At 35.3% G+C, this 24,653-nt stretch overlaps 1 protein-coding gene across 2 annotated transcripts in view; it reads left to right on the top strand.

The window, feature by feature from the left end:
* Window positions 1-24,653, top strand: part of GRM8 (glutamate metabotropic receptor 8) — a 301,344-nt gene that overhangs the window by 167,264 nt on the left and 109,427 nt on the right. For both annotated transcript variants that reach the window (XM_053977511.1, XM_053977512.1), the window contains exon 6: window positions 18,581-18,781. In XM_053977511.1, coding sequence (XP_053833486.1) covers window positions 18,581-18,781 — 201 coding nt within the window. The remainder of the gene's footprint in view (window positions 1-18,580; window positions 18,782-24,653) is intronic.

Genomic DNA, 24,653 nt, shown 5'->3' with positions numbered 1-24,653 from the left:
GCTCAGAAAATATGCTTATATTAGTAATACATTATATCTGTCTTGCAAAACTTAAAGTTTAATTAACTAAAGTGTAATTATGACTTCACTAACAAGAATATAATCAGAAAATATCTTAATATTAATATTAATATTAAAAGGCAAACTCAAGCAATCCTTTGGAATTGAAAGAATGAAAAGATTTCCTGTTTTCTGTGAAGATACCAAGCAATACTTCCATAGTTAAATGAATCAACGTCTCTCTTAATAGTGTAGTATTTACACCTAGAACCAAAATGTAAATTAAAGTAATCTATTTCCATTGTGCAAAGTAGCTGAAAATTGAAAAGTAAAAGCTTAAATGAAAACATATAGTCAGAACTGGGAAATTATGTATTTATTTTTAAAATCTTTGTATTGTGCTTAAAATATTATGATAAATATTTACTGCATTTGCATTTGATGCAGCTTGGAAAATTCTACAAGATTCTACAAGAAGGATAATTATATAATGCACTGCAAAGACATTATAAATACAGGTGACCGACAGTGGATGAAGATTCACCCCTTGTATTGTATATAAATGTATTATATCTGTACAGAAACAAAACTTTATAACATTGAATAGTGTTGGAAAACCATAAAGCACATTTTTGAAAAGTTCCACTCCTTTTCATTAGAATAGGTATTTTTGATACACATCTAGGATACATATAAATATATATTTTAGTGAAGAAAAGACCTTGTTTGCTGATAGTGTTCCATTGTTATCAGAACAAACAGTAGATTAGATTAATGTAGTTTTTCCTCTTTCTACAATATGTTCCATCACTTAATTCAAGTGTTTGTATGCTTAAGCTTATTCTGTCCCTAAGAGGGAAATTAATCTTCCAGGCAAGGAGGAGTGACCTGGCTAACCCCAGAGAGCAGGGAAGTTGACACTAACCAGTTGAGACTAGTAGTAATCTCATGCTGTGCAGAAGGTCTAAGTGAATAGTCTGCAAGGTTAATGTGTTAGTACTTCAAGACGGTGTCCTAGGGAAAAAAAAAGTAGATAATTAACTCACCCAGAGCCAAAGGCTATTTTGTGTTTCTACTGTCATTATGATGATAGAGATAGACTAAATAGACTTGCTGTTTTGAGAGTCTGTGCTCTGATGAATTATAAAGGCTCAAATCAGAGGAGTGCTTGCCTGTGAACTTATTGCAGTGAAACAGCAGCAGAGCAGAGGAGTGTCCTGAAACTCTTATCTGATGAGCTGTTTTTGTCTCTTGGTAGCAAGTGTGGTAACTCTACCCAATGTGCTACTTTCCTAGCATCAGATAATACACGATGAATTTACAATTTATATTATTATCAGTATTAATAACTATATCTATAGTCATGTTGTGGTTGCATGCTGGGATGAATATGTTAAATTTCATTTAAGATAAAACATTAGATTTTTGGTAAAAGAATAAATAGTTAAGCTCTTTAAAGAAAGACTACAGTTGTCCTTTAAGACGAGTCTAGAACAAAGAGAAATGGAATAGTAAGGTGTTTTGATTGTACTAATAAGCATGCTAAAATTAAAAAAAAAATCCACAGTACTCATTGCATTCCCTCTCCTAAATACTGAGTGTTTTCAGGAACAGCTATCAGCAGTAGAGGCTTAAAAAAAAAGCTGAATCTTGTGAATTATTTTATTCAGTGTGTGTGTGATGTTGCTAAAGGAGATTCTGAGTGGTGTAGAAATTAAAAGCTATCAATATTCTTGTGACATCAGGATAATCAGGTCAATTTACTGATAGACATAATTATTTTTGAGTTAGCAATTGACAACAGTGACTTGAAAAAAAAAATTAGCCTAATCTCAGTCCCATGAAGCCAGAAGTGATGCCATTGAGTCCACTAAAACAGTTACATCCTAATAGCATAGGGGAACTGATGGGACTACTCAGAAGAGTCATCAATCTTTTTGCCACCGTTCTCATCAAGTCTGCCTTTCAAAGAAAGCCTCCTCAGCCACAGCTCTCCTTTGCTGGCATATTCACACTTAGCCCTTGTTTTTGGTTAAAGGATTAATACAGTGTGCTTTCTGCAGACTAGTTGTTCAGAAAACAATTTTGAAGATCAAATTGTGAAAAAGGATTAGCTAGGTATGTTTATTGATAACATTCAGGGAGAGTTTTACCTAAACACAAGTCCTTGCATAATATTAATTTTGTGCTTTGCTTTATATTTGTTACTGTTTCACTGAAACCAGACCAATTTTACAAGTCCACTTGAACTTATTTCAGATATAGTGGAAATTTATTTTAAATAAATGGATTTAAACTACAGTGCTCCCATTGCTCCTATTTAGCTGCCATCCTTATGTAGCCTTCCCAAATGATTTTATGCATTTCTTCCTGCAAACTTTCTAAAGGAAGCAAGGGCAAAATAGCACCAAATATGAGCTGGGCAAAGTGTTGTTTGGAGACTTGTTCATGCCTCCCCAACCCAGCAGCTTGGAGAGCCAAGCTGAGAGTTATAGGAAATAGTGGCTTCAGCTGACAAATGTGTGAAGTCATTTGTGGTTATGGCAAATGCTGCTTCCATCCTTTTCATCTGTTGGGGACGGTGTTAGGAACAAGGTTAGTGTTTCAGAGTTCTACACTATTTCTATCCTTCTCTTTCTGACTTTCTGTGTAAAAGTGGCTCATTCTGGGGCAGCAAAAATTGGTTTTTGCCTACACAGTAGGCAAAAGTAAAGAGTATTTTGGTTTTGCTTGGTTGTCTTGAAGTAGCTTTTCACACTGGCATGTCACATGTCACAGATATTCAAACATTTTTCTTCAAAAGCAGCAAGCATTCTGTCACTGATGTCTGGTCTCCTGCACTGATTAAATGCAAGCACCTTGTTCAGTACAATGTCAGGCCTGTTTAGTCATTTTGTAATGGCAATTGCATAGTTTATGCACAGCCTGACACTCACATACAGTTTCCATGTCATGCTGGCACTCATGTATTTTGAGTATGAGCTGACTCTTCCTTACTCACGGTTCTTGTCATCATTCTTATCACAACCAGCTATACTTTCATTTTTTTATGATCAAATAACATCTCAACAATTATTTCCAGAAACATTGAATAGTGTAAAATAAATACAGGTCAGATTCTGGCACTACATATGCAAAGCTGTTTTTTTCATCTGTTAGACATTTATTGTTGGATAATCTGTTTTATGTAATAATTTACACCAAAAAATGCATAGTAAAGATACTGTTCAAAGACTCTGAGGCTTAAAAAAGGCTTAATAAAATCTACTCTGCCCAGGGAAGAAAAAGAGAAAAAGTAAAAGAGATAATCAGTATATATTATTCACTAAATTTATGTGCATATATATAATGTACATTTAATTTCCATCTTTTTGAAAAGGAATCAGTCTATCACAGATGATAGTACCATTTTTATCTTTATATCTTTGCATTTCTAAGAATGATTTTTTTTACAGTGGCAGAAAAATGTGTAAGAAAGCCATTTACATCCTGTTTTACCAACCACCAAAATAACTAGTTTTAATGCTCTGTATGTAGAGTACATTTTGTTTGATTTTATTTTTACAATAAATACTGATGATAACTAATAAAATATCAATAATAAAAAATAAATCAATAGATTTATTAACTTGAATGAAGCAAATAATCCTTCAACTATCATTGTTTTCTGCAAATATTATTGGCCAAGTTTTCCATTGATGGATGTGGAATGACATCACTGGGATTACAGTAAGATTTCATTTGTTTTCCTTCAGTGTCCTAGCAAAGAATATGTGTAAATCAAGGAAGAAAATAGAATTCTGAAAATGTTCTTTTATTTGGAAAGACCTAGTTATAACGTTCCTGTTCTTCTTTGTTTGACAAGGTTTTCTCAAACTCAAGGCATTAAGAGGTTGAAATCATAACAAGATAACTGGATGCCTTTTTCCTCTTAAGAAGCTGTGATGCATGTTTATAATTGAATTTGTAAGAAAAAATATTTTTTTGTTTTCAATGGAATAATTTCTCACACATAGTATGGAATCACTTTGTTCTCATTTCTTGCCTTATTTAAAATAAACAAACAAACAAACAAACAAACAAATAAATAATTTTGTCATTCTTCAAAGTGCTTTTTTTTAGTAAACTGGCTTCACCACAGCATTACCTCTGGCTTGTGTCACTGATGAAGAGAGCTGCAGCCTAAGAAATACAGATTTCCAATTCCATAAGGGCAATATAGGCCTGAAGATAAAAAGACTGAAGAAAGCACAAATTTATAGCATTGAGCAAGGGCAATAGCACTTTCTTTCTGTTTGTTTAGGTGTTGCCTTTTTTGTGGGGCCATAATTACATACTAATTACTGCCAGAAAAAAAGATTCTCTCTATCCTGAATGGTAATTACTCTATTACTGTGTTTCACTCCCATCCCTTTCTTTTGCTCTTTTTGACCGTTATCAGCTCTAATTTAGGTTTTAACATGGCTCTTGGGAAACATAAATTTCAAAATATTGTTTACATTCCTTAAAATTATGGTCATCTTTTCAATTGTGTATCAGCTAGTATCTATTACTAACTAATTAACTTAGTGTAACTGTGCAAGTACCCACGAGACTGGAGAATGTTAAAATGAAAGGCTGACTACATCTTCCTTGATCTACATGATCTAGGTTGTGTTTGAATTTCTACCACTTCAGGTGACTTCTCTTTGATTAAATTACGAGAACATCAGAATCTTTCTCCTGTAAGGAAGTAATAAATGTACCCTAACAGAAAGTAGTGGAATTTGTCTTAAAAAAAAAAAAAAATTTCTTTACCTCTCTGACATTCTCACATTACACCAGATTTTGAGACAAAATTGGAGGGACCGTAAATCACCCTTACTCAATTGACTTCTATTGGAACTGAGGTGATTTAGGCCAGCAGAAGAGGTCAGTGCCAAGAGCTGTGAGTGCTTTCAGTCATGAAACAAGTCACTTGCAAATCATTAGGATGGCTTAAAAAAGATCTTACCAAAGTACATTCTGGCTTTTTTTCTCTCTGTTCTTTGAAACTTTGGTATCCACTGAGGTGACAATGAGTGAGCTGTCTACTGATGAAAATGTTTGAAATGTATTTAAAAAGAGATCAGAGTTCTCACCACCACTTCCCATCAGTAAACTCTTTTTCCCTCTGTCACAGAATTCCAGGCTCATGGGAGTGAATGAACGTAAAAGTCAGTCATACAATTATTGCACTAAGTGATATGGTAGTCACAATAAAAGGCATCCAAACTAGCAAAACTAAATATAGTGTACCCCTATCTATGTAGCACATCCTTAAATATGCAGATACCTTACCTGGTGAGGTAAAATATAACAATATTTTTTAAATGTTAATTCACCTAGTTTTCTCTTTGCTTGGAACTGTTCTTAATGACCTAAGGACTGAGAGAGTAATCATCAAAAGTCCCTAGAACTCTGTCTGTTGTGGATTTCCACATTCTTATCTGCAAGAGCATGTGCACCTGTAGATATGAATATGCACATAGGCACTTGAGATTGTTCAGTAGCATTGGCTAAGACATTTCTGGTGCATTGGCATCTTAATCATAGGATATTTCAGGTTGGAAAGAACTTCTGGAGGTCTCTAGTCCAACCTCATGCTCAAAACAGGATGCTGATTTCCATCCAGGCTTAAGCCACAACACAGAGTCAGCATGAGGTTGGATCTGGGTGTGGAGTTAGAACTTTATCCAGTCAGATTTTGAAAACCTCTGAGTATCAGGAGAAACTGAGTATCTTCTATGGGAAGCCCATTCTGTGGTCTGAGCTACCTTACCGGAAAAAGAGCTTTTACCAGTCTAAAGCTCCTGTTTCACATTATGCCCATAATGTCCTGCATTGTACACCATTGTGGAGAGTATTGGTTCATCTCCCTGTTTGGATCTGCTCTTTGAGGGACTTGACCCACCATCTCTTCTCTAGGCTGGCCAAAGCCTGATCCTTCATCCTTTGCTCCCAGGGCTTGTGATTCATCCCCGTGAACATCTTGATGGCTGTGTGCTGAACTTGCTGCAGTTTATTGATGTATTTCTTATATAGAAGGGCTCAAAACACATTTACACATCTAATGTACCGGTGAAACACTTAAATGATTTGGGGAATTTTCCCATCAGTCTGCACACTAAAGGTTATGAAACAAGTTATAAGAATAAGGAGAAATTAAATAGCCTTCATAAAATGAGTTCAAACTGCACTTAGTAAATTGGAACATGAACTGCACAAGATTTTGGCATTCTGCAGAGGAGTTTTGATTTCTTCAAAAGTAAATCCATAACTTGAAAATATATTGTAAGAAAGTAGATGGAAACATTTCAGTTTTGTTCAAGCTCAGGACTGTTGACCAGCCTTGGGCTCCTAAAATAAGCATATGACAATGTAATGGTTATTACGAGTGGTATTTTTAAAATTATAGTAGCAGAATACCTAAAAATTCCTGTACTTCTCATCTGATTTTCAAATGCATGAAAACAACCAACCAGGTTTTCACTGTCTCAGTACTACAGTGACATGCACACCTGATTGAAGATATTCTTTTTTTGGGGTACATATTGCCAGCAGGCTTAGAATACTGTTGAAAAGATTGTAGACTGAAGCCTTACTGTGCCGACAGCTGCTCATACTAGGGGACTTGCTGATTTAGATATGCAAAATGCAGCAATGTGTGTACCGCCTATCAAGAGAAAGACTGTGCTTTAACAGCACTTTGCATATTATTATTATTATTGTTGTTTTGTTGTTGTTGTTGTTGTTACTATTATTACTATTATTAATATTATTATTACTATTATTATTATTAGTGTACTAGCACCTAAAAAGGAGAGATTTGATTGATGAGAAAGTGCTTAATCACCAGCATATTTAAGCAGAAGATTAGTATCAATCAGGTGCTAAACCAAGTGTGAATTTGGTGGACTCGGATTTATTTATTGGATTCATCCCCTGTGAGAAATTAAACTTGTTTGTACCATGAATTCTTGATGGCCCTTGGCAGAGAGTAAAGTCCCCCAGATTCTCAAGATGGCTTTGGTTTTAGTTTTGTGAACTATGTACATCAGATATTTTGGTAGAGTATTGAGTTTTGAAGGTGTTTATGTGGCTAAACACATTTTTGACTACTTTTAAATTAGATGCCTAAAGTGTACTGTGTGGCCCTTTCCCGGGGGTTGTTTGTTGCTTATCTTGTTCAGCACCATCTAATTTAGCATGTCTCAGCCAAGGTAATGCTCAGATTTGCTGCAAAAGCCCTGACAGCATATCTATTTCCCTCCAACTCCAAAACACCATCTCCAGACAAGACTCTTTCCTCTCTCTTCAGATCTTTGTAGATAACTTCCTGATTCACACAAGGGGAGCAAGTAGAGCAAATTGATTCTTTCTATCCAAATGAGACAGGACTGCCCATAAGGGAACTTCTCTTTGTGTTGCTCACTGTCACTGTTTTGCCCTGGTGATGATGGGATATGTGCAGCTGTAAGAGTGCTGCCAATGGAGTGTGTATAGCCAACCTGCTCAAGGAGCAGGCATCTATAATCTCCCTAATTTAGCAATTTTAGCAATGAAGCCAATCAGTTCTAATTAGTTTGTGATTAAAGAAGTAGCTATCTTCTAGGCTGTGCAAAGAGTACTGGGTAAACTATCTTCCAGTTTTAGACTGAAATCCCCTTCCAGAAGGCAATTGTCCATGTTCTGTTCATGCCATCAAGCAGTTCATTAGCTAGCTGCTTAGGTCTAATTGATGGTGCTTTTATTTATATCAGGTCCTGAAAAAAACCTTTAATTAGATTAGTGAGGAAATTACAGATTTTCACCTGTGGAAAATCATGAATTTCAGCAGTTGTCTACACATCTTGTAGAATTATGTTTCACCATCTCCAGTAAATCACATAGGCTTACTTTGACAGTAATACATGATAAAATTATAGCCTATAGCAATCCAAAGTTCTTGAACCCATGTTTTCCATTTTGACTGTCAAAAATTACCTCTTGTCATACAGAAAAATATGAAACAAAAAAAGTAATTTTCTATAGCCATGCAGCACATCTTTCCTACTGGCTACATAAAGTTAAATCTACTATTTCTTTTCTTCATCATATGCTACTTCTTGCAGTGTGATGAGTTCATTTAAATGGGACAGAGAAGGAAGAGACAGTGAATAGGGAAAATGCAAAAGGTAATGCAACATTTTCTTCAGCACTTAATATTGAAACATGTTACTAATGGATCTTTTACATGCTTAAATTCATAGTTCTTCCTTTGCTGTGAAAAGTATGATTTCATTGCTTTCCTTTTTCAGTTGCAGTTGAAAAAATTCCCCCACTACTCCTTCCTGAAAAAAACCCACTCTTTTCTCAAATAAAAATTCTGTCATGAATACTTCTATCTTGTCTAGCTCTAAAAATTTCCTCTTAGAAGTTTGATACTGTGAAACCCAGCAGCAATTTAGAGTTAAATTATTTTAAGATTCATTATTACATTTATTTTCAGTTTAAATAGGTTTTCATTACATTTGTTTTGAAATTTTTTTACATAGTTGTCTCCGTAGCAGTAACACGGAGCCTTGTGAATTAATTCAAATGAGACATATAGCTATTGTCAGTCCTTGCAACAATTGTAAGAAAATAGAACAACTTATTTTTTTCTTATACTCACAGCAGCTGACTAAACAGTAGGTAATATGTGAGAAACTGTTTTAAACTATCATACATATTTATCTTGCACAGCACTAGTTTTCTACTAGTTAACTATGTAGTTTAAGCTAGTTACACAAGAAAGTCTGTTTGGGGAAGCACTTCAGGTTGTTTTCCTAAATGCTTATTTTTGGAGAGGGTGTTTTCTTTGAAACAAAAAAACTTTTCTTTAGGTTTAACAATTAAATGTTGTATTGCTAAAGCTGCATGAGATGCATCCTACCTCAGCAACCAACTGCAAATACACAGAGCTGATGAAAGCTCCCTTCCAGGAGCGACCACTGTTATTCAGTACTTCATGTGAATCATGACATCAAAACACTTAGTCTGAGTGGGAATTCACAGTACATTCCAAATTCTATATTTAAATTCTCTGCATCAAAAAGCTATCAAATATTCATTGCAGAAATGGCCCTGTTAGAATATTGCTGTCCCTTAGCTTGCAGACTTCAAGCCAAGCCAGGGCAGACATCCAGCCCACATTACCTTCATGATAATTCAGCCCAGCACTGATATCAGTAAAGGGACTCTCACATAAAGCTCCTTCCATCAAAGGAGCTCCAGTTGAAGAGGCCTTGAATTTCTACAGTTCTATAGCTGAAGAAAAGGACACAAAACCATCGCAATATGCTACTTTGATAAATAACTGACTACAAACAGTTTGCAACCTGCATTGTTCTGCTCTTTTGGGACTTCTCATCTCAACTAAAGAAAGTTGCTTGAACCTCGTAACCACCGCAGTAGTTAATATGATTAGTTTTGATGTTGCAATATTTTTGGTGAAGACTTGGTGCAGCTTTACTCTTTAGTCTCCAAATAGACTCATAAAAATAGTGGCCACAAATGCTTCAGGAAGTGATGTGCTTGGATACTTCTTTTTCAGTATATACTTCCAAAAAGTGCTTTCTAATTTCAAGGAAGTCCTTTCTTAAGCATGATGTCACTCAATTTTATAACTAAAAATAATACTTCTGAGGACAAAAGTCCCTTCAGTTGCTTGTCTGAAACTTAAATTTGAAAGCTCTCATGGTCAATAAGCAGAAGAAAGGATTTTTATACACACTACCACACTGCTGTATGTGCTGAAGGTCCTCTGAGTTTAAATGCTAGCAGAAAATGAATAAAGTCAGTTACTTGTACTGAATCTTTACTCTTGCTGATAGCCTTTGCTGTAGGCTTTGGAGTTATACATTGAAGTCTGCATAGAATTGCTTGCAGCCTGTGGGATTTTAAAATGGTAGCAGTTATTCCAACCTTTGTGCTTGAACAAGTTACACTAGCAATTTCTTCCATAGTTAGAAATTCCTATAGGTAATTTGTGTTAGAAAATGTAGATCCTATCTACATACTTACGTCGAGATATAATTTGTTCAAACTTGAGAAATACCGCAAAATATTTGGTTGCTTATTCATGCTAACACTAATACTGACAGTATTCTGTGGGAGAAATAAAGCACCTAAAGTTTGATCAACATTTAAAATGTTTTTGCTAAGGTAGTCCTTAGATTTTTGTGTTAGCGAACACTAAGAAAGTTTTTTCCTTTATCTTTGTGTTATTTTGTTCAGAAATAACAGAACTAAATCTTTTGACCTTGTTTCATTATGAAAAATACATCTCTTTTTATATTTAAAACATTTTTCCTGTACTGTACTGATTTGGTGAAAAATCAGTAAAGCAACATTTCATATTCACAAACCAAGCTGACAAATTTTGAGGTTGAAATTCCTTATTTTTGCTTAGGATTTAAGGAGTGTTAATGGTAAAACTCACCATTTTATATTTGAAACATAATTTCATGTATTACTATATACTGATATATGCACAATAAAATCTTAAATGTGAAAAATTGACCTTGTGCATTCAATTTTTACTTTCACAAGTACAGAAAAATATATATCATTAGAGAGTTTTAAAAAGTGTCATACTATAATAAGATAGAAACAACTGCCTAACATTAATATGTACTAAAACTAGAAGTATAGAGGAATGAAAGATACAATGAATCATGAATACTTCTCAATGATATATGGTATGAAATTTGCAGAAGTATAAGAGTCAAGCAAAACTGATAAATCTCTGATTTCAGTGTCCTTCCTAAAATAAAAACAGAAGAAGCAAGAGGGGAATGAGTGATATTTAAATGACCATGTTAATATTTAGGGAACTCTCAGAATACATGTAAATATTATATAGAAATCTTTGCAAAAGTTGGCTGTGGTTTGCTCTTTGGATTAAAAGCTGGACAAAATCTAATGAAACTGATTGTGATGTCAGATTTATTTATTACTCTGCATACTTGCTTAGTAAGGAAATAGTCTCTCTCCCTTTTATTTAAACTTCCCAAGTGTTTTTTTCTGCAGGTATTTTATGCTGTCAGGTTGTCAGACACATGGTAGTCAGAAAGTGAACCAGTGAACTGGATCTCTACTTTTGTAGTTTCCAAGCCGCAATCTGTTTATAACAAGGAAATACAACTTTTGAAAATGTTATACCCAGTATCAAGTTTTGTTCATACTAAATATTATGTTCCAACATGGGCAATTAATAGACACTGACTGGTCATGTGCCTGAAAGGCATATTGCTTATTCCACTGTATTCTTTTATACACGTTTTCTTTTAAGTGCGTGGTGTGGTTCTTGGTGTGGTTGGCTAAGGAGACAACATCCTATGGCGTATCCTTCTTATTTTAATGCAGACATTAGTGTTTAGCTAAATATAGTTATCATAGCAAATTTTGGTTCAGCAAGATAATTTACGCAACACTGTCACTGCTAGATGTAGCAGACTTGTTTTTTAAATGTATGAGAATTCTCAGTGCCTATATTCCCCAACTCTGTACACAGTTTCAAGGAGCTATAATTAAGCAATATTAAGGCACTAATTAGGATAAGGAAATTTTTTCACTCTGATAATAATATTCAAACTGTTGTTAGAGATTCTCTCAAAGTACATCAATGAGAAAATAGAGAATCTTATTTTAGCAATGCAACCTTAGTTTGCTTTCCTAAGAGAAAACACTAGTAAATGTCACATATAGTAATAGCAGCAAAACACTCCAAAATAACTATGATAATGCTTGAATTCCACTTTGGTATATATTACTGTGCATTTGCTAGAAAGGTTTTTCTGAAACATGCGTCTGACTTACTGTGAAAGTCAGGAAAAAACTATGGTATTTCCAATGAAAAATGTTTGTGGGCAGGCCAAGAATTTTTTAGATACTTCAGTTACAGGATGAAGCAAAAAGAAAAGTTAGTTCTTCATGTATGGTGATGTTAGAGTGAAAATTTTTGGAGCATATTTGCCGCCGTGCCTACTCTGAAGCCCCATGGCTTCAACTGCCCGGCGGAGGCACGGTCAGCTGCAGGGGACACTCCCCTGTTTCTTGAGGAGATTCGGGGAGCGGCTAAAACAGAGCCCTTCGCTGTCTGCCTTGTATGGAGGAGAGGTGGCGTCTGAGGAGGCAATGAGGGAGTCGACTCAAGGCCGGGGAAAAAGTCTCAGGTTTAATCCGAGCTCTGAGGAGCTCCGAATGCCAGAGTGTCCGACAGCCAAAAGCGCCCCCGAGACTTTTGCAACAGCTCAAATACCGGGGCAGTAACAAGGGGGAAGGGACGCTCACCACCCAAAGTGTGGATTCAGGGGAGTGGAAGGCAGAGGGACAGACAGACACACAAACCAATGGGGGAAGTTCAAGGGAGGGACCCCTGGCCCTCGTCCACTCACTCGATGCCCAAGGTGGAAGATTCTGGGAAAATGGGATGGGGAGCTGAGTGATGGACAGGGTGGGGACAGGGGAATGACTGAGCATTTTCAGGGAGATTGGCACTGAGGGAAAGGCGGGAAAGCTCGGGGTGGAACCACCAGGAGAAAATGGGGGGTGAAGAGGCAAACCATTACAGAACTATTACAGAAATATAAAAACACAATACAACACATATTCACTTACTGTGAAATACTTTTTTTTGCTATTTTGTATTTAAAAAGTGTTTAAAACATGTAAAGTTTCAGTTCGGTTCTAAACAGGAAATTTTTAAAAATATCTGTATAATTGTAGGGATTGGAAAGTTTTTTTCTCAGACTTTTTCTAATTGATCTTGCTGTCTTGTAGGATTTTTTGTTTGTTTGTTTGTTTTTTTGTTTGTTTGTTTGTTTTTTTTTTGTATTGTTGGGGTTTTTGTGAGTCTTTTGTAAAGAGGCATAACCCCCAAAAAATGACATCAAGGGACAATTCACTAAATCACAAATCCACATCCATCAGTTGCTGGAGAACAGCAGTTAAACTGCTTCATTTCACTGTCTCTGCTTCTACATTCTCAATTTTCTTTTTGGAATGGCTGAGAAAATGGATATAATCCTTGGCTTAGTCTCTGAATTGCTTCCTAAACTGATACCACACTATTACAGAGAAGCCTCAGGTTTTGTGATGCTCTCTGCAAACTAACTCATGCATCACTCTTACCATACAGCTATTAAAAAACTCAACTCCCCCACCATAAATATATATCACACCCTTAAGTTTCAGTAACAGAAGATGATGATCTGCATTATTTGCTCAGAGAGATCAAACTCCATAATGTGTGAGGAAAACAGCTGAATAATCAGGAAGACTTAACAGGAGCAACATATGCTCCTGGTGCTTCCTGCTGAGCCTGCTGAAATGGCTTAGTTACAGAAGCTGGCTTTCTGTGGAAACAACTCTTGCTGCAAAGGTGGGGAGTTCTAACCAATTCTGACAAACAGAGGATCATCATGCCTGAGCTGAAAAATGGGAGACCACTTACAAATTACTATGTTTTAGTTGTGATCGGGAATGGCTCACAGAAACAATCAATTGAACACAATATTTGTCTTTTGATTTTCTTTGCTTCTAAGTGCAGCTTAAGTAAAACTGTTTTGAGAGCCAAGTAATGGAGATAAATAATTTAGCAGTAAGTAAAAAAATGTGAATTGCAACTATGAAATAGAAATATATTACTAGATATCCAAAATCCAGACTTGTAAAAACACAAGTTTGGAAAAATACCCCAACTGTTGCAAAGATGGTCCAACTGTCTTTGAGCAGTAATTCTTCACAAGCATATATAAAAAAGGCAGATAAAGAGAGGCAAATGGAATAAAAGCTGTTAATGAGGAAACACCATTGCAATTTTTTCTCCCCTCTTCCGCATTACTTGTCCTCCCACCATTATCCCAGGAAGATTTCTGCCCTTATTCAAGGCACAGTCCATAAAAGATTTGTTTCCCAGCACTTATGAGAAGGGACAAGGTCACAAAAGAGTTGGTGGAATTGTGGACAGGAGAGGGGGAATACAGGCTCTAGATAAAGATCTTTCCTTGCTGGTGACAAATCCACAGTTAGGAGATTCTTGGCCCTCCTTGTCACTGCTAAGCAAGCTGTTCTTACTGGATGAAGGACAAGACATGCCAGTATAATATACTGTTTAGTAGGATACTATTCCTACGCACACTGCATCCTCATACCAGCTGTGTCTACTCTTCTAAATTATGAAGCCCTTCTCCTGTGTCCCAAATCTCTCTAGTGCCCAAAACCTTTCTCAAACCCTGCACCATCACAACATTTTTCCAATTTGAAGCTCTAACCAGCTGTTGTATAGAAGATCCTTGACTTCAGCCTTTTGTTTTCAAGTAATAAAAATTAAGATTTTTACTAGATATATGAGATGGAATCTAAAAACTATCGAAATAATCAGGAGAGATAATGTAGGTTGCATTTAGATAAATGGAAACAGATTTGTGAGACAGAAGGAATGGGATTGCTCTGAAATATTAGGAGAACTAGTGATTTTCAGAAATTGGGCAGTTAGATAAAAGTATTGTTTTCCCTCTCTGTCACAAGTTACAAGACAGGTATATCCTTTTGCTTTATTTAGAATTTTTTATGTTCTTTAGAGAAAAATTACTAGGAACTTTACTCTGAAGTTTTTCCATTGTCATGGACTTATATGTGTGCAGAAATTATTTCAACATGTGCTTTAAGATTGTCATTAAGAATAAGTTTTCTAAAACTTGGATGAATTATGCAACATTTATCACCCACCAGATTATTACCCTTCTGGTGAGATCAGCAACTTAAATTTTGATTGTTTAAGATACTTGTTATTCGCTCATAGGTGATATCATTACCCATGTATGAATTCATTACCTCAGCTATCTTACATTAATCTTTATTTACTTACTGCTTGATCTTGAATTTTTAATGAAGATACATTTTAATTTATGGTTGTAAGGGCCTAATTTATCTTGATTACATTCCCTGAAATCTCTTGATTCCCAATTCATGCCCATGGAATTGACAATACCACCTGCTTCACCTTCTTGCCCCTCAGACTTGTAGTCCCAGTCACATCTCTATCCACTTAATCCATGTTTCACCTTCCTACTGTTATGCTCCTTATCTTTCCCTTCAAAGTTACACGATCCTGAGCAGGATACACATTTATTCCTGCAGCATAAGAAAGACAGGATGAAAAGGGGAAATGACGTGCAGGCATGGAGGCAATACCTACAGCTTGTCACTCTTATTCAGGAGCTGCAAGAGTATCTGTAGCAACTCTTTCACATCTACAGGCTTTATGGGATCATTCCTTTGTCTTGCTTTAGTGTTCCTAAAAGAGGTTTCCAGTGGATTGATCCAGGAACAGCTGACATTTCCTGGGCTACTGTCATTGCTCTCCTAGATCTTCTCAAGCCCAAGATGATAGCATTAGTACTTATGTCTACACACTTTCTTCATTGGTTGGAGAAAGTCTTGACATCCTGCTGATGTCAGGTTTGCACTTTTCAACAGCTGGACTGGGAAACCAGCTGGAAAACATCATGGCACATTTCTCTGGATTTCTGTTGCTTTGGAGATCAGGAAGAGATGGCCAGGATCTGGTGAGCCCAGTGCTCATCTCAGTTCTTGACACTGTCAGACCATGGGTCTGCCAACTGCAGGTTTGAGAACTGGGAGTACCTTCACACTCGTTTTGATAATGACACAGCTTAAACAGTTTTCCAGAGGAAAAACTGTAGGATAAGAAATTGAAGTGATCATTAAGGAAGCATTAAAACATTTATTTTATGAGGTAAAAATTTTTATGTTCTTTCAAGTCACCAGTGTGTGTAGAAACATGCCTTGTAGAGCTGAGAGTCAAGCTATAAAAAACCAATTATTACTTGGCATACAAGTCTGAAGAAAAATTATAATCATGTCTTCCAATCAAGTAATATTATATCTGTAGGAGCTGACCATATTTATGGTTTAGACAATATGCATCATTTTGTTGCTATACATAAACATCTATTTAGAGCAGTGCAGTGTAATTTAAGTTGATGAGTTCTTGTCATCCTTATAAATTGTTAGTTTAGATGTTTGAGAATTCCAGAAAGAGAAAATGAAAAGAAAAGTAAAGAAGAAAGAGCTTTTTTTTTGCTGTGATTTTTAGTTATGCAAAGTGCAGAGACTCCTTTTGTCTATTGCATTCTGGGTTTGACTGATATAAATACTGTAATTCTGTGATGGTCCTTACCCCTTTGTATGTATAGAAACACATTCAGTCCCAATAAATGAGTTTTTTCCTCTGTAATTTATGTGACAAATTAATTTATAATAACATATCTGTGAAGAGTGAAGGTAAAATCTTATGCCATGGAAGAAATTTATGCAAAAATGTTTTATATGTATTTAAACTACAGTATAACATAGGGAAAATATTTTTTCCCTTTTAAAATCTGTATTACTTAGTACAGTATACTTTCTTAAGTGTTTGCAACATTTAGTGTTTTATGACTTAGAATTTATTACAGAAGATATTTCTGCTCTGTTTTTCACCAGCTCCCCACCTCTCAGCATACACATATATCCATTTCTGTGATGGGAATTATATTTATCTTGGCAATAAAAGTGGATCTCCTTTTAACTCCTCCTGTCCTGACCATTCTGTTTAGATAATGTGGAAGCTCTGGGAGTGCATCCAGGTTACTGACTGCTCTATGCCTGCAGCAGTTCTGTAAACTCTGTCCTTCTCTTGTCCCAGAGTCCTTAACAAGGCAGGAGCAATTAAAGTGGAGAGCATGAGCTCTACCCATCATTTGCTGTTGGAAGGTAGTTCCCAAATGAAATAAGTCAGTAAATTTGTAAACTAATTAAGCTTCATGTTTTCCATCCTTCATGTCCTCTTTTATGTCTGGGCAATGCACTGCAACTAATTGTGTAATTTCCAGCATGTTCAAGGAAAGAATTTTCCTGTTTATTTATTTGCAGTACAGTTGCATTATTCATTAATTATTTGTCATTCATTAGAGAGCATATCTTAACAAAGTGCCTGTAAAGCTACCTGTACAAATCACAAAAATGATCTCTGCCTTCTTCTTCAATTGTTTTTTAGCTTTTCAAAAGTAGTAATTTTATGTTTTTTAACTAATCCCTGAGGAGAAATAAGAGCACACCATGATTTTTCAAGGCTATATCTATCACTTCCAGTGCTCAGAGATGTTTAAAGCACAAACCACTACTGCTTGTCAGATTACAGATTTGCTCATATGTTATTACTGTAGTGCAAGATGGAGGTACTGAAGTGCAGCAGACAAATAGAAGAAATGTTTCTGAGTATGCTCCCTGTCTTTTTTCCCTTGTCATATGGGCTTGCATAATTTGTCAAAAAAAAGTTCTTGTGTCCAGTATATTTTCAGGCACAAACAGTGTACTTTTAGAAATTTGGACTCAGAAAAATTGATACCTTGAACTGATAAAGTCCTGTGTTTAGAAATAAAAAAGAAAAAATAAAAAAGAAGATAGAGAGTTAATTTTTTAAAAATATGCATAAACTTTTGTCTCATTTCTATATAATCTTAAATAATATGATTGGATTATTTGCAAATTGAATGAGTTTATAACCTGGTAGAAAACTTCAATGTCTGTTCTGTTCGATGAGGCAAGAGAAATTTCACGGTAGATTTCAGCAGGGCAAATTTCACATCAAGATTTGCCAACCACTTTTTCCCTGGAAAATGAATATTTGCCTTTGAAATCAGCACCTGAATTTCTATATAGGACATAGGATTTCATGTTGATTCCTTACTTAAAATATAATTTCTCTGATCTTTCTATTTAACAATTCCACTAAGTAATATCACCTATTAACATAAAACTTCCCTTGTACTTTGACATAGATGATGAATTTGGGCAATCCTGCAGAATAAAAATTATATGATGTATTGATTTGCTCTGTGCTCCCTCTAAAAGATAAATGTCCCTGTAGGAAACAGCAAAGAGTACATGGTTCTCAACGTGAAGCATAATTCACTAGTAAATACAGGAAAATGTCGTAGAATAAGCAGTTTTCACTATGGAGACAGATGGTCACATCACTTGGCAAGCATTCAGCTTTTTTCCCTGAGACGTTTAAATAATGTTTATCAAACAGTAGACAGGGACAAAAATCAAGGTAGCCTTAAATTTATCTAAAACAGAATGGCAGGCTGCTCTAGAACTGTCCCATTAATAACAATAAACAACTCTTGAATGAAAATCAATAAGGAGAATTTTTCTACTGGGCTGTAGAAATACATATCTACATATCTTTTTCTTGTAATGAAATGTTCTGTCCTCTTTCCTAGCCCAGAAATCAACATACTGTTTACATACCTGGCAGAGTGTACAATGATTAGAGACAAAACCAGATGGCCATATTTTTCCTTGTCTTGTTTATTTAGATGATGAATAGACAAATCCCGACTTTACCTGTCAATCCAGCTGTAATTATTTACATTCCAGTGTGAATTTTTTCATCCAAGTGCTCATGCAGGTACACACTTGGGCACACACCAACAGAAGTAAACTCTTTCTCTTTCTTCCGCAGGCTTAGAAAGAATTGCGAGAGATTCAGCCTATGAACAAGAAGGAAAAGTTCAGTTTGTCATTGATGCAGTATATTCCATGGCCTATGCCCTGCACAATATGCATAAAGATCTCTGTCCTGGATATATTGGTCTGTGCCCAAGGATGAGCACAACTGATGGTAAAGAACTACTTAGCTACATCCGGGCAGTAAATTTTAATGGTAAGTTACTTGTACTTTTTGTGCCCCTCTCTCCTTTAAATGTTCCATAAGTGACAAGTTGGGTTTTATTCTTTATATAGGATACTTTAAGGCACAGTGGAAAACAGGATTAGAAGCAGTTCTAATTTAATCAGAACTGAGAGTTTTTACACCTGCTCTGAAACCTCCAGTGTATTTTTCATCTTAACATTTTTCATCCTAACATTAAGCTGCTCCCAAAAGAGGCAGATGTTAAAAATATTAATCTGTCGATCAAAATATTCCAGTGAAAAGCTGCTGTTATGGAAACAAATTGAGGACTCGTACAATCTTACTGACAGCGAGAAAATCGTTTGATAGTGGTTGCTTATGTGTTTGCGAGAGAAAGAATTAAAAAAAATAACCTTTTGAAAATCTCCTTCTAAAATTAATTAATAATTTCCTACCTAAACAAACAGTGAAATTACTTTTGATTTGCATATTTAAATTTCAATTAAAACACTCACTAGCAGTTCCAACTTCTTTTCCATTTCATTGTTTTTGACTCAGTAATTTAATGAGCTTTAACACAACTACCATATATATTTTTAAACAACACTAATATTCTGTGGAGCTGGGATCTGCCTGCTGGGGAAATGCTGTTACAGGTGCTTATGCTGTTAGCAGCAGAGGCCAATAACAAACAGGATTAATTGATGAATATAGATTTGAAATGTGTAGCACATACTTGATGGTGAAATAAAGTTGCCAAAACACTAAATTGTTTCATTAGAAGTCATAATTATTATAGACAATATTTTCCATTATTTTACAAAGAAATGGAATTATGTACTTTGTTCTGTTTTGGTTGGGATTTTTTTTCCTTACTTGGTGGTAATTCATGTACTACACATGCTTTCTAACTATGCAGAGAGAAGCACCCTCTATCACAATTTATTCCGATGACCTCAGCTGCAAGCACTTTTGAAAAAAGCACAAGGTCATTTTGAATTTAACTACTGAGTGGAAGTTTTTTTGCTGCAAATGCAGACCACTTGGTTGATATGAATGCTGGTTGTAGTTCACAGGTTTTTCTTCCTATGCAATTTTCATGAAAAGGGAATCCCTGCCTCCAGGAATATAAAGTTAAAAGTCTAAATTATTCTACAGTGATTTTAAAGAACACCTGGAATATAGTATGTTGCTGGAAAATGGGAAATAGTATGATGATGACAAATGTAGGCAGCATATTATAAGGTTTGCAGTGATAATTACCTACATTTCCAGTAGATGTTTTTCTGGGTCTGTGTTGTTAAAGCACAAAGTGATCTATTTACATTTGGTAAGCATGAAAGTTTAGCATAATAAGATAAGCTGTACATTTTTATATGAAAGCTTCCACTCCCTAGGTAATTATATTTCATCAATACCTGTCATGGTTTCTGTTGCTGACTCTAAGTGTGGCAATAAATGGAGATGAAAGCATTCCGGACACTACGGAAAATGTATTTGATTTTGAAACAGTGATTTACTGAAAGAGAGGGGAAAAATCAAGGAAGAAACATTTATTTGAGATTAACTTCCTGCTCCATGGGATATATTTAATATTCCCTGTACTAGGCTAGTCCACATTATGTACCAGTGTACCAATTTTTTGGGTGTGTTATGTGCCCAAACATTTTATTTTCTTAGTCATGCATTCAGAGGCATAAGAAGAAGATGGTCTTAAACACTTTGCCTTTTCCTATTAATACACAGTTCCTGTTCTTCAGGGCAGCACTACTGCTGTGTCTGACAGAGGTGAATATTTTACATAGGTTACAAGACTTCCTGTGCTGGGAGTAAACAGTAATGCTGTGTGTCAGTTTTGATGCACATCCTAGCCTCAATCAGTAATAATGTCTTATATTAAAAATTAACTGATAAATGAAAGGAAAACCCTGGCTTTCTTAGCTATTCAAGATACCATTTTTCTACCCTAGCAATCAGAGGATCACAGCCCATCTGAAGCTGTCAAGGACCTCCACCTACTCTAACCCTCTGCCTAGTTCAGGATCAGCATAATCAGGTTATTTAGGACCATGCCCAACTAATGGTTTTAAATAGCTACAGGGGTGGAAAAATCCTTCAAAATTTTCTGAGTAGTCAATTACAATACATAATCATATTCACAGTAAAAAAAATATATATATACATATATATGTATATATATACACCAAGACGTAACTGGCATTTTTGAGACTGGCAGTTTTTTCCTTTTCTTCAATATTAATTTCTACAGATGATCCTATCCTTACGCATATTAAACCAACTTCTCACCTCAATTCAGTCCTTTTCATTCCTCTTCACTCATATAGTAGTGAGTAGGTTCAAGTCCAGCTGACACATTCAACTTAGTGGTTCTCACCTCAAAGTGTGATCTGTATTCTGAAGGACCTCTGTTTGTCTTATGGAGGGTATGCAAGGGTGAGAAAACACACATTTTTCTGTTTATGGGAGTAACTGATTTGCTTTAGATTACAAGAAATCTCTTTGAAGATAATTTTTTTTTTTACTTAGTTTATTTTAATTTACAAATTATGAAGATTTGCTTCCCTGAAGGATTCATCTTTGTAATATTCCATGACACCTTCATGACTGAAGGGTGACCATAACCACCGGTGCACATTGAACTGATGTGATTGATAAGACAATACTGCTTAGATATTCTTTCATTTGTATGCTAAATGCAGAAAATCTCCTAGTTCATAATGATTCTAAATAGGCTAGAACTTGATTGGTAATAGAAATAAAGAAATTTATTTGTACACAAGATGTGAGTTGCTGCTAACTGTAGATTCCTGTTTTACTGTTGCCTGTGTTTTTCACAGGACAGAAAAGAAAGAATGGTATCTAGACTCAATTAATTTTCATTTATAATGGGCATTTAAAATTTAAATTTAATTTAACAGGAAAAGAAACTTCTAACATGTAACTAATACAGATTATTACTGTGTACACCTAAAGTGTTTTCAAATGAAAATAGAAAAGCAGTGTTCTAAGATATGGCATACTTAGTACCTTGGATTCTTCATGGTTACTTTTAGTAGACCATAACCGGCCCATCTGTTTCTTTGGTCAATGAATATATTCTTTGATCAACTTCTGAAAGTTTCGTGTTTCTATTTATCTTTCTTTTTCCTAGGCAAAAAGTGAATATTGTAATTTAAGATGTTCTTATTTTAATAAGTTGCCACATTTGAAAGATTTTTCCTATCACTCTTTGTATCCAAATGAGATATTTATGCAAAACTGGTGTTTCGTATTTAAAGTTTTGTAAAGAAAAGAGTTTTTCTGTTAATTAGATTTATAGATGGTGATATACACAATAGTGTAATTGTGGCATGATTCAATATGTTCTCCCATCACATTGCTCTAGTGTTCTCATTCTATTTAACTTCATTATTCTGTCTACAAAACAAGCAGGTGTTTTATAAGAGTTTTTACCCTGGCATGTGCTGAGTGCTTAAGAGAAGTGTTCTGTTGAATTCAACATAAGTGCTCATCAGTTAGCAGGAACAGGACTTGAACATGCATTTGCAGTAGGTGGAAGTGTTTCAAAGGTGGTTTTGTTTTGATTTTAAGAAAAAGATTTATCTTTGTGCTTCCTTCCGGGCAAAGAATTACAGCATGGATACAGTGCTATTTCTTGGATGGGAATAAAACTCTCTTCCCTTCACCTCTCTTGTTTGTGTTTCTCCTCCTCCCAAGCTCTCTCTTTATAGGCAGTGTAGGGTAGCTGTTTTTTGCCCACCTTTAGTCATATATTTGTATTTATATTTACATAATTTAGAACTTTTAGGGATATATGTAACTCTGTAACAAAACGTATTTACAGATAAAACAATATGAGTTTTAAAATTATAAAGGCAAGGGCAGCACTTGACCTCTACTCACATACTTGAAAAGAGACATCTTATTTGCTTTGGTGGGCTATTTTTCCTGGGGAGTAATAGGGATACTTGATAATTCGACTTTTTTTTATGCAAGCACGGATAATAGAGAATGGAGCAGAGAATAGGTGGAAGCACTGACTCCCCTCTGCCATCAGTGCTTAGGTAAATGTTATCTGCTTCTTCAGGAGGTCACTGCAACATCACTTCCCTTTCATGGTGAAGAAAAGACTTGAAATATATTCTGTGTGCAACTTTTTCTTTGGTCTTCTCTGGACAAAGTACAGCAACTATGTTTCTTCTCAGATTTTGTGAGAAGAACATTTATTGTTATCTACAATAACTACAATAGCAAGGCTGCTTAAAGAAAAGTTATAGAATCTGCATCCTTGGAGACACTCAAAACCTGGCTGGACGCAGGCAGCCTCCTCTAGCTGAGCCTGCTCTAAGAAGAGGGGTTGAACTAGGTGATTTCCATAGTTCCCTGCCCACCTCAGTCTTGCTGGGATTCTATAACATTATCTGGACTTGAAAAAAAGAAAAATATTATCACCTAACCCCGCTCTACAATGTTTTACTTTATTCTTCCAGAACTAATTTCATAGTCTGAGTGGACCAGAAAGCCTTGCTGTTATTTCTTTTTCAGATATGTTAATTTAATGCCTTTGAGGAAAGATTAATTTTGGCTGAACACACAGAGACACACTGCAGCATTAACCCCATTTAAAAAGGTAATATAAAAAAAAATCATCCTGAAAGGGAAGAATAATACCAGAGAATGAGAATAAAAGAACAGAAGCTAGCAGGCTAATTCAAAATAAGGTGTCGACTAAAATAAAAATTAATGATCATTCTACATTGTAATATTTTTTTTTCCTGTGAAGATAGCATCTATACAGAACACTTAAAGAAACCCCAGAAGAATGAGATTTTTCATAAAGAATTTTGAACCCTCTAAAGAATCATTATTGTGGAATCAGCCATTTACAAAATTAATCTTCTCTTGCTATCTTTTGAAGCTGCTAAGACATCAATCTATGCAAAACTCTCTTGACTTAACATTCAGCTCAGACTATTTTAAATGTTTTCTTCAAGAAAGCTGACACCTCTCTATTCTTTCACTGGATACAAAATTTGCATTCTCAAATCATTATTTATTATTAAAACAGAAGCTTTAAAATGGTGAACTTTCAGGCTGATAAGTTTTGACATTTTTTCAGTCATTAAGCCCAATAGAACTAAACTTCCCCCTTAAAATGTACTGGTGCTATGCTCCTCGCTCAGGTTTTTAAAATTCCTCCTCTCAAGTCTACAACTACTCATAGAGAAAAAAACCTTTTAAAAATAGTTTAAATTGGGCTTGTCTTGCATTTTTTTGCAAGTTATGAGTTCTTACAGGCAGCTCATAATTTAGAACTTTTTAGCGTCAGAAACACTTAGGATCATAGGATGCCACTGGTACCATATTCTGATAGGGTCGAAAAACTATCTAAGCATAATGTGAGATAATAGCAGATGAGTAGATCAGATATAGATAAATAAGATTAACAATTACTTGGGAAGGGCAGAAGTCTTCTGACATTGCTAGGACTCACTGTGGTAGTGAGTTTTACTCACTAGTTTTACTAATCTGTACTGTGCTAAAAAAATAGATAAAGCTTTCAGTTGCAGAAGTGGAAGTGGCAATGGGAATGTCTGCTGGAGTTTTATTAAGATCTGTGATGTTTTTTCTGTCATACCTACATCACATGTCATAATTCTATGTAGTTTTTTTAGAAATCTTGGTGGTACAGAGAAATGTTTGAAAACATGGCTAAAGCTTAAACAAACATAGAACTGAATTCATAAAATTAAATTCAAAATTATTTTAATGTACTTTTGTCATAGTTTCACAGGTGTCTGACTTGGTTTGCAAATGCATTGGGAACTAGGGCATACCACTTGTAACAAAGAATCCTGATGTCCAATTTCCCAAGCCTTTA

Source organism: Vidua macroura, chromosome 5 (genome assembly GCF_024509145.1).
Source record: "Vidua macroura isolate BioBank_ID:100142 chromosome 5, ASM2450914v1, whole genome shotgun sequence".
Taxonomy (NCBI): Eukaryota; Metazoa; Chordata; class Aves; order Passeriformes; family Viduidae; genus Vidua; species Vidua macroura.
Note: the sequence above shows the minus strand (reverse complement) of the source record. Positions and strands in the feature narration are given on the sequence as shown.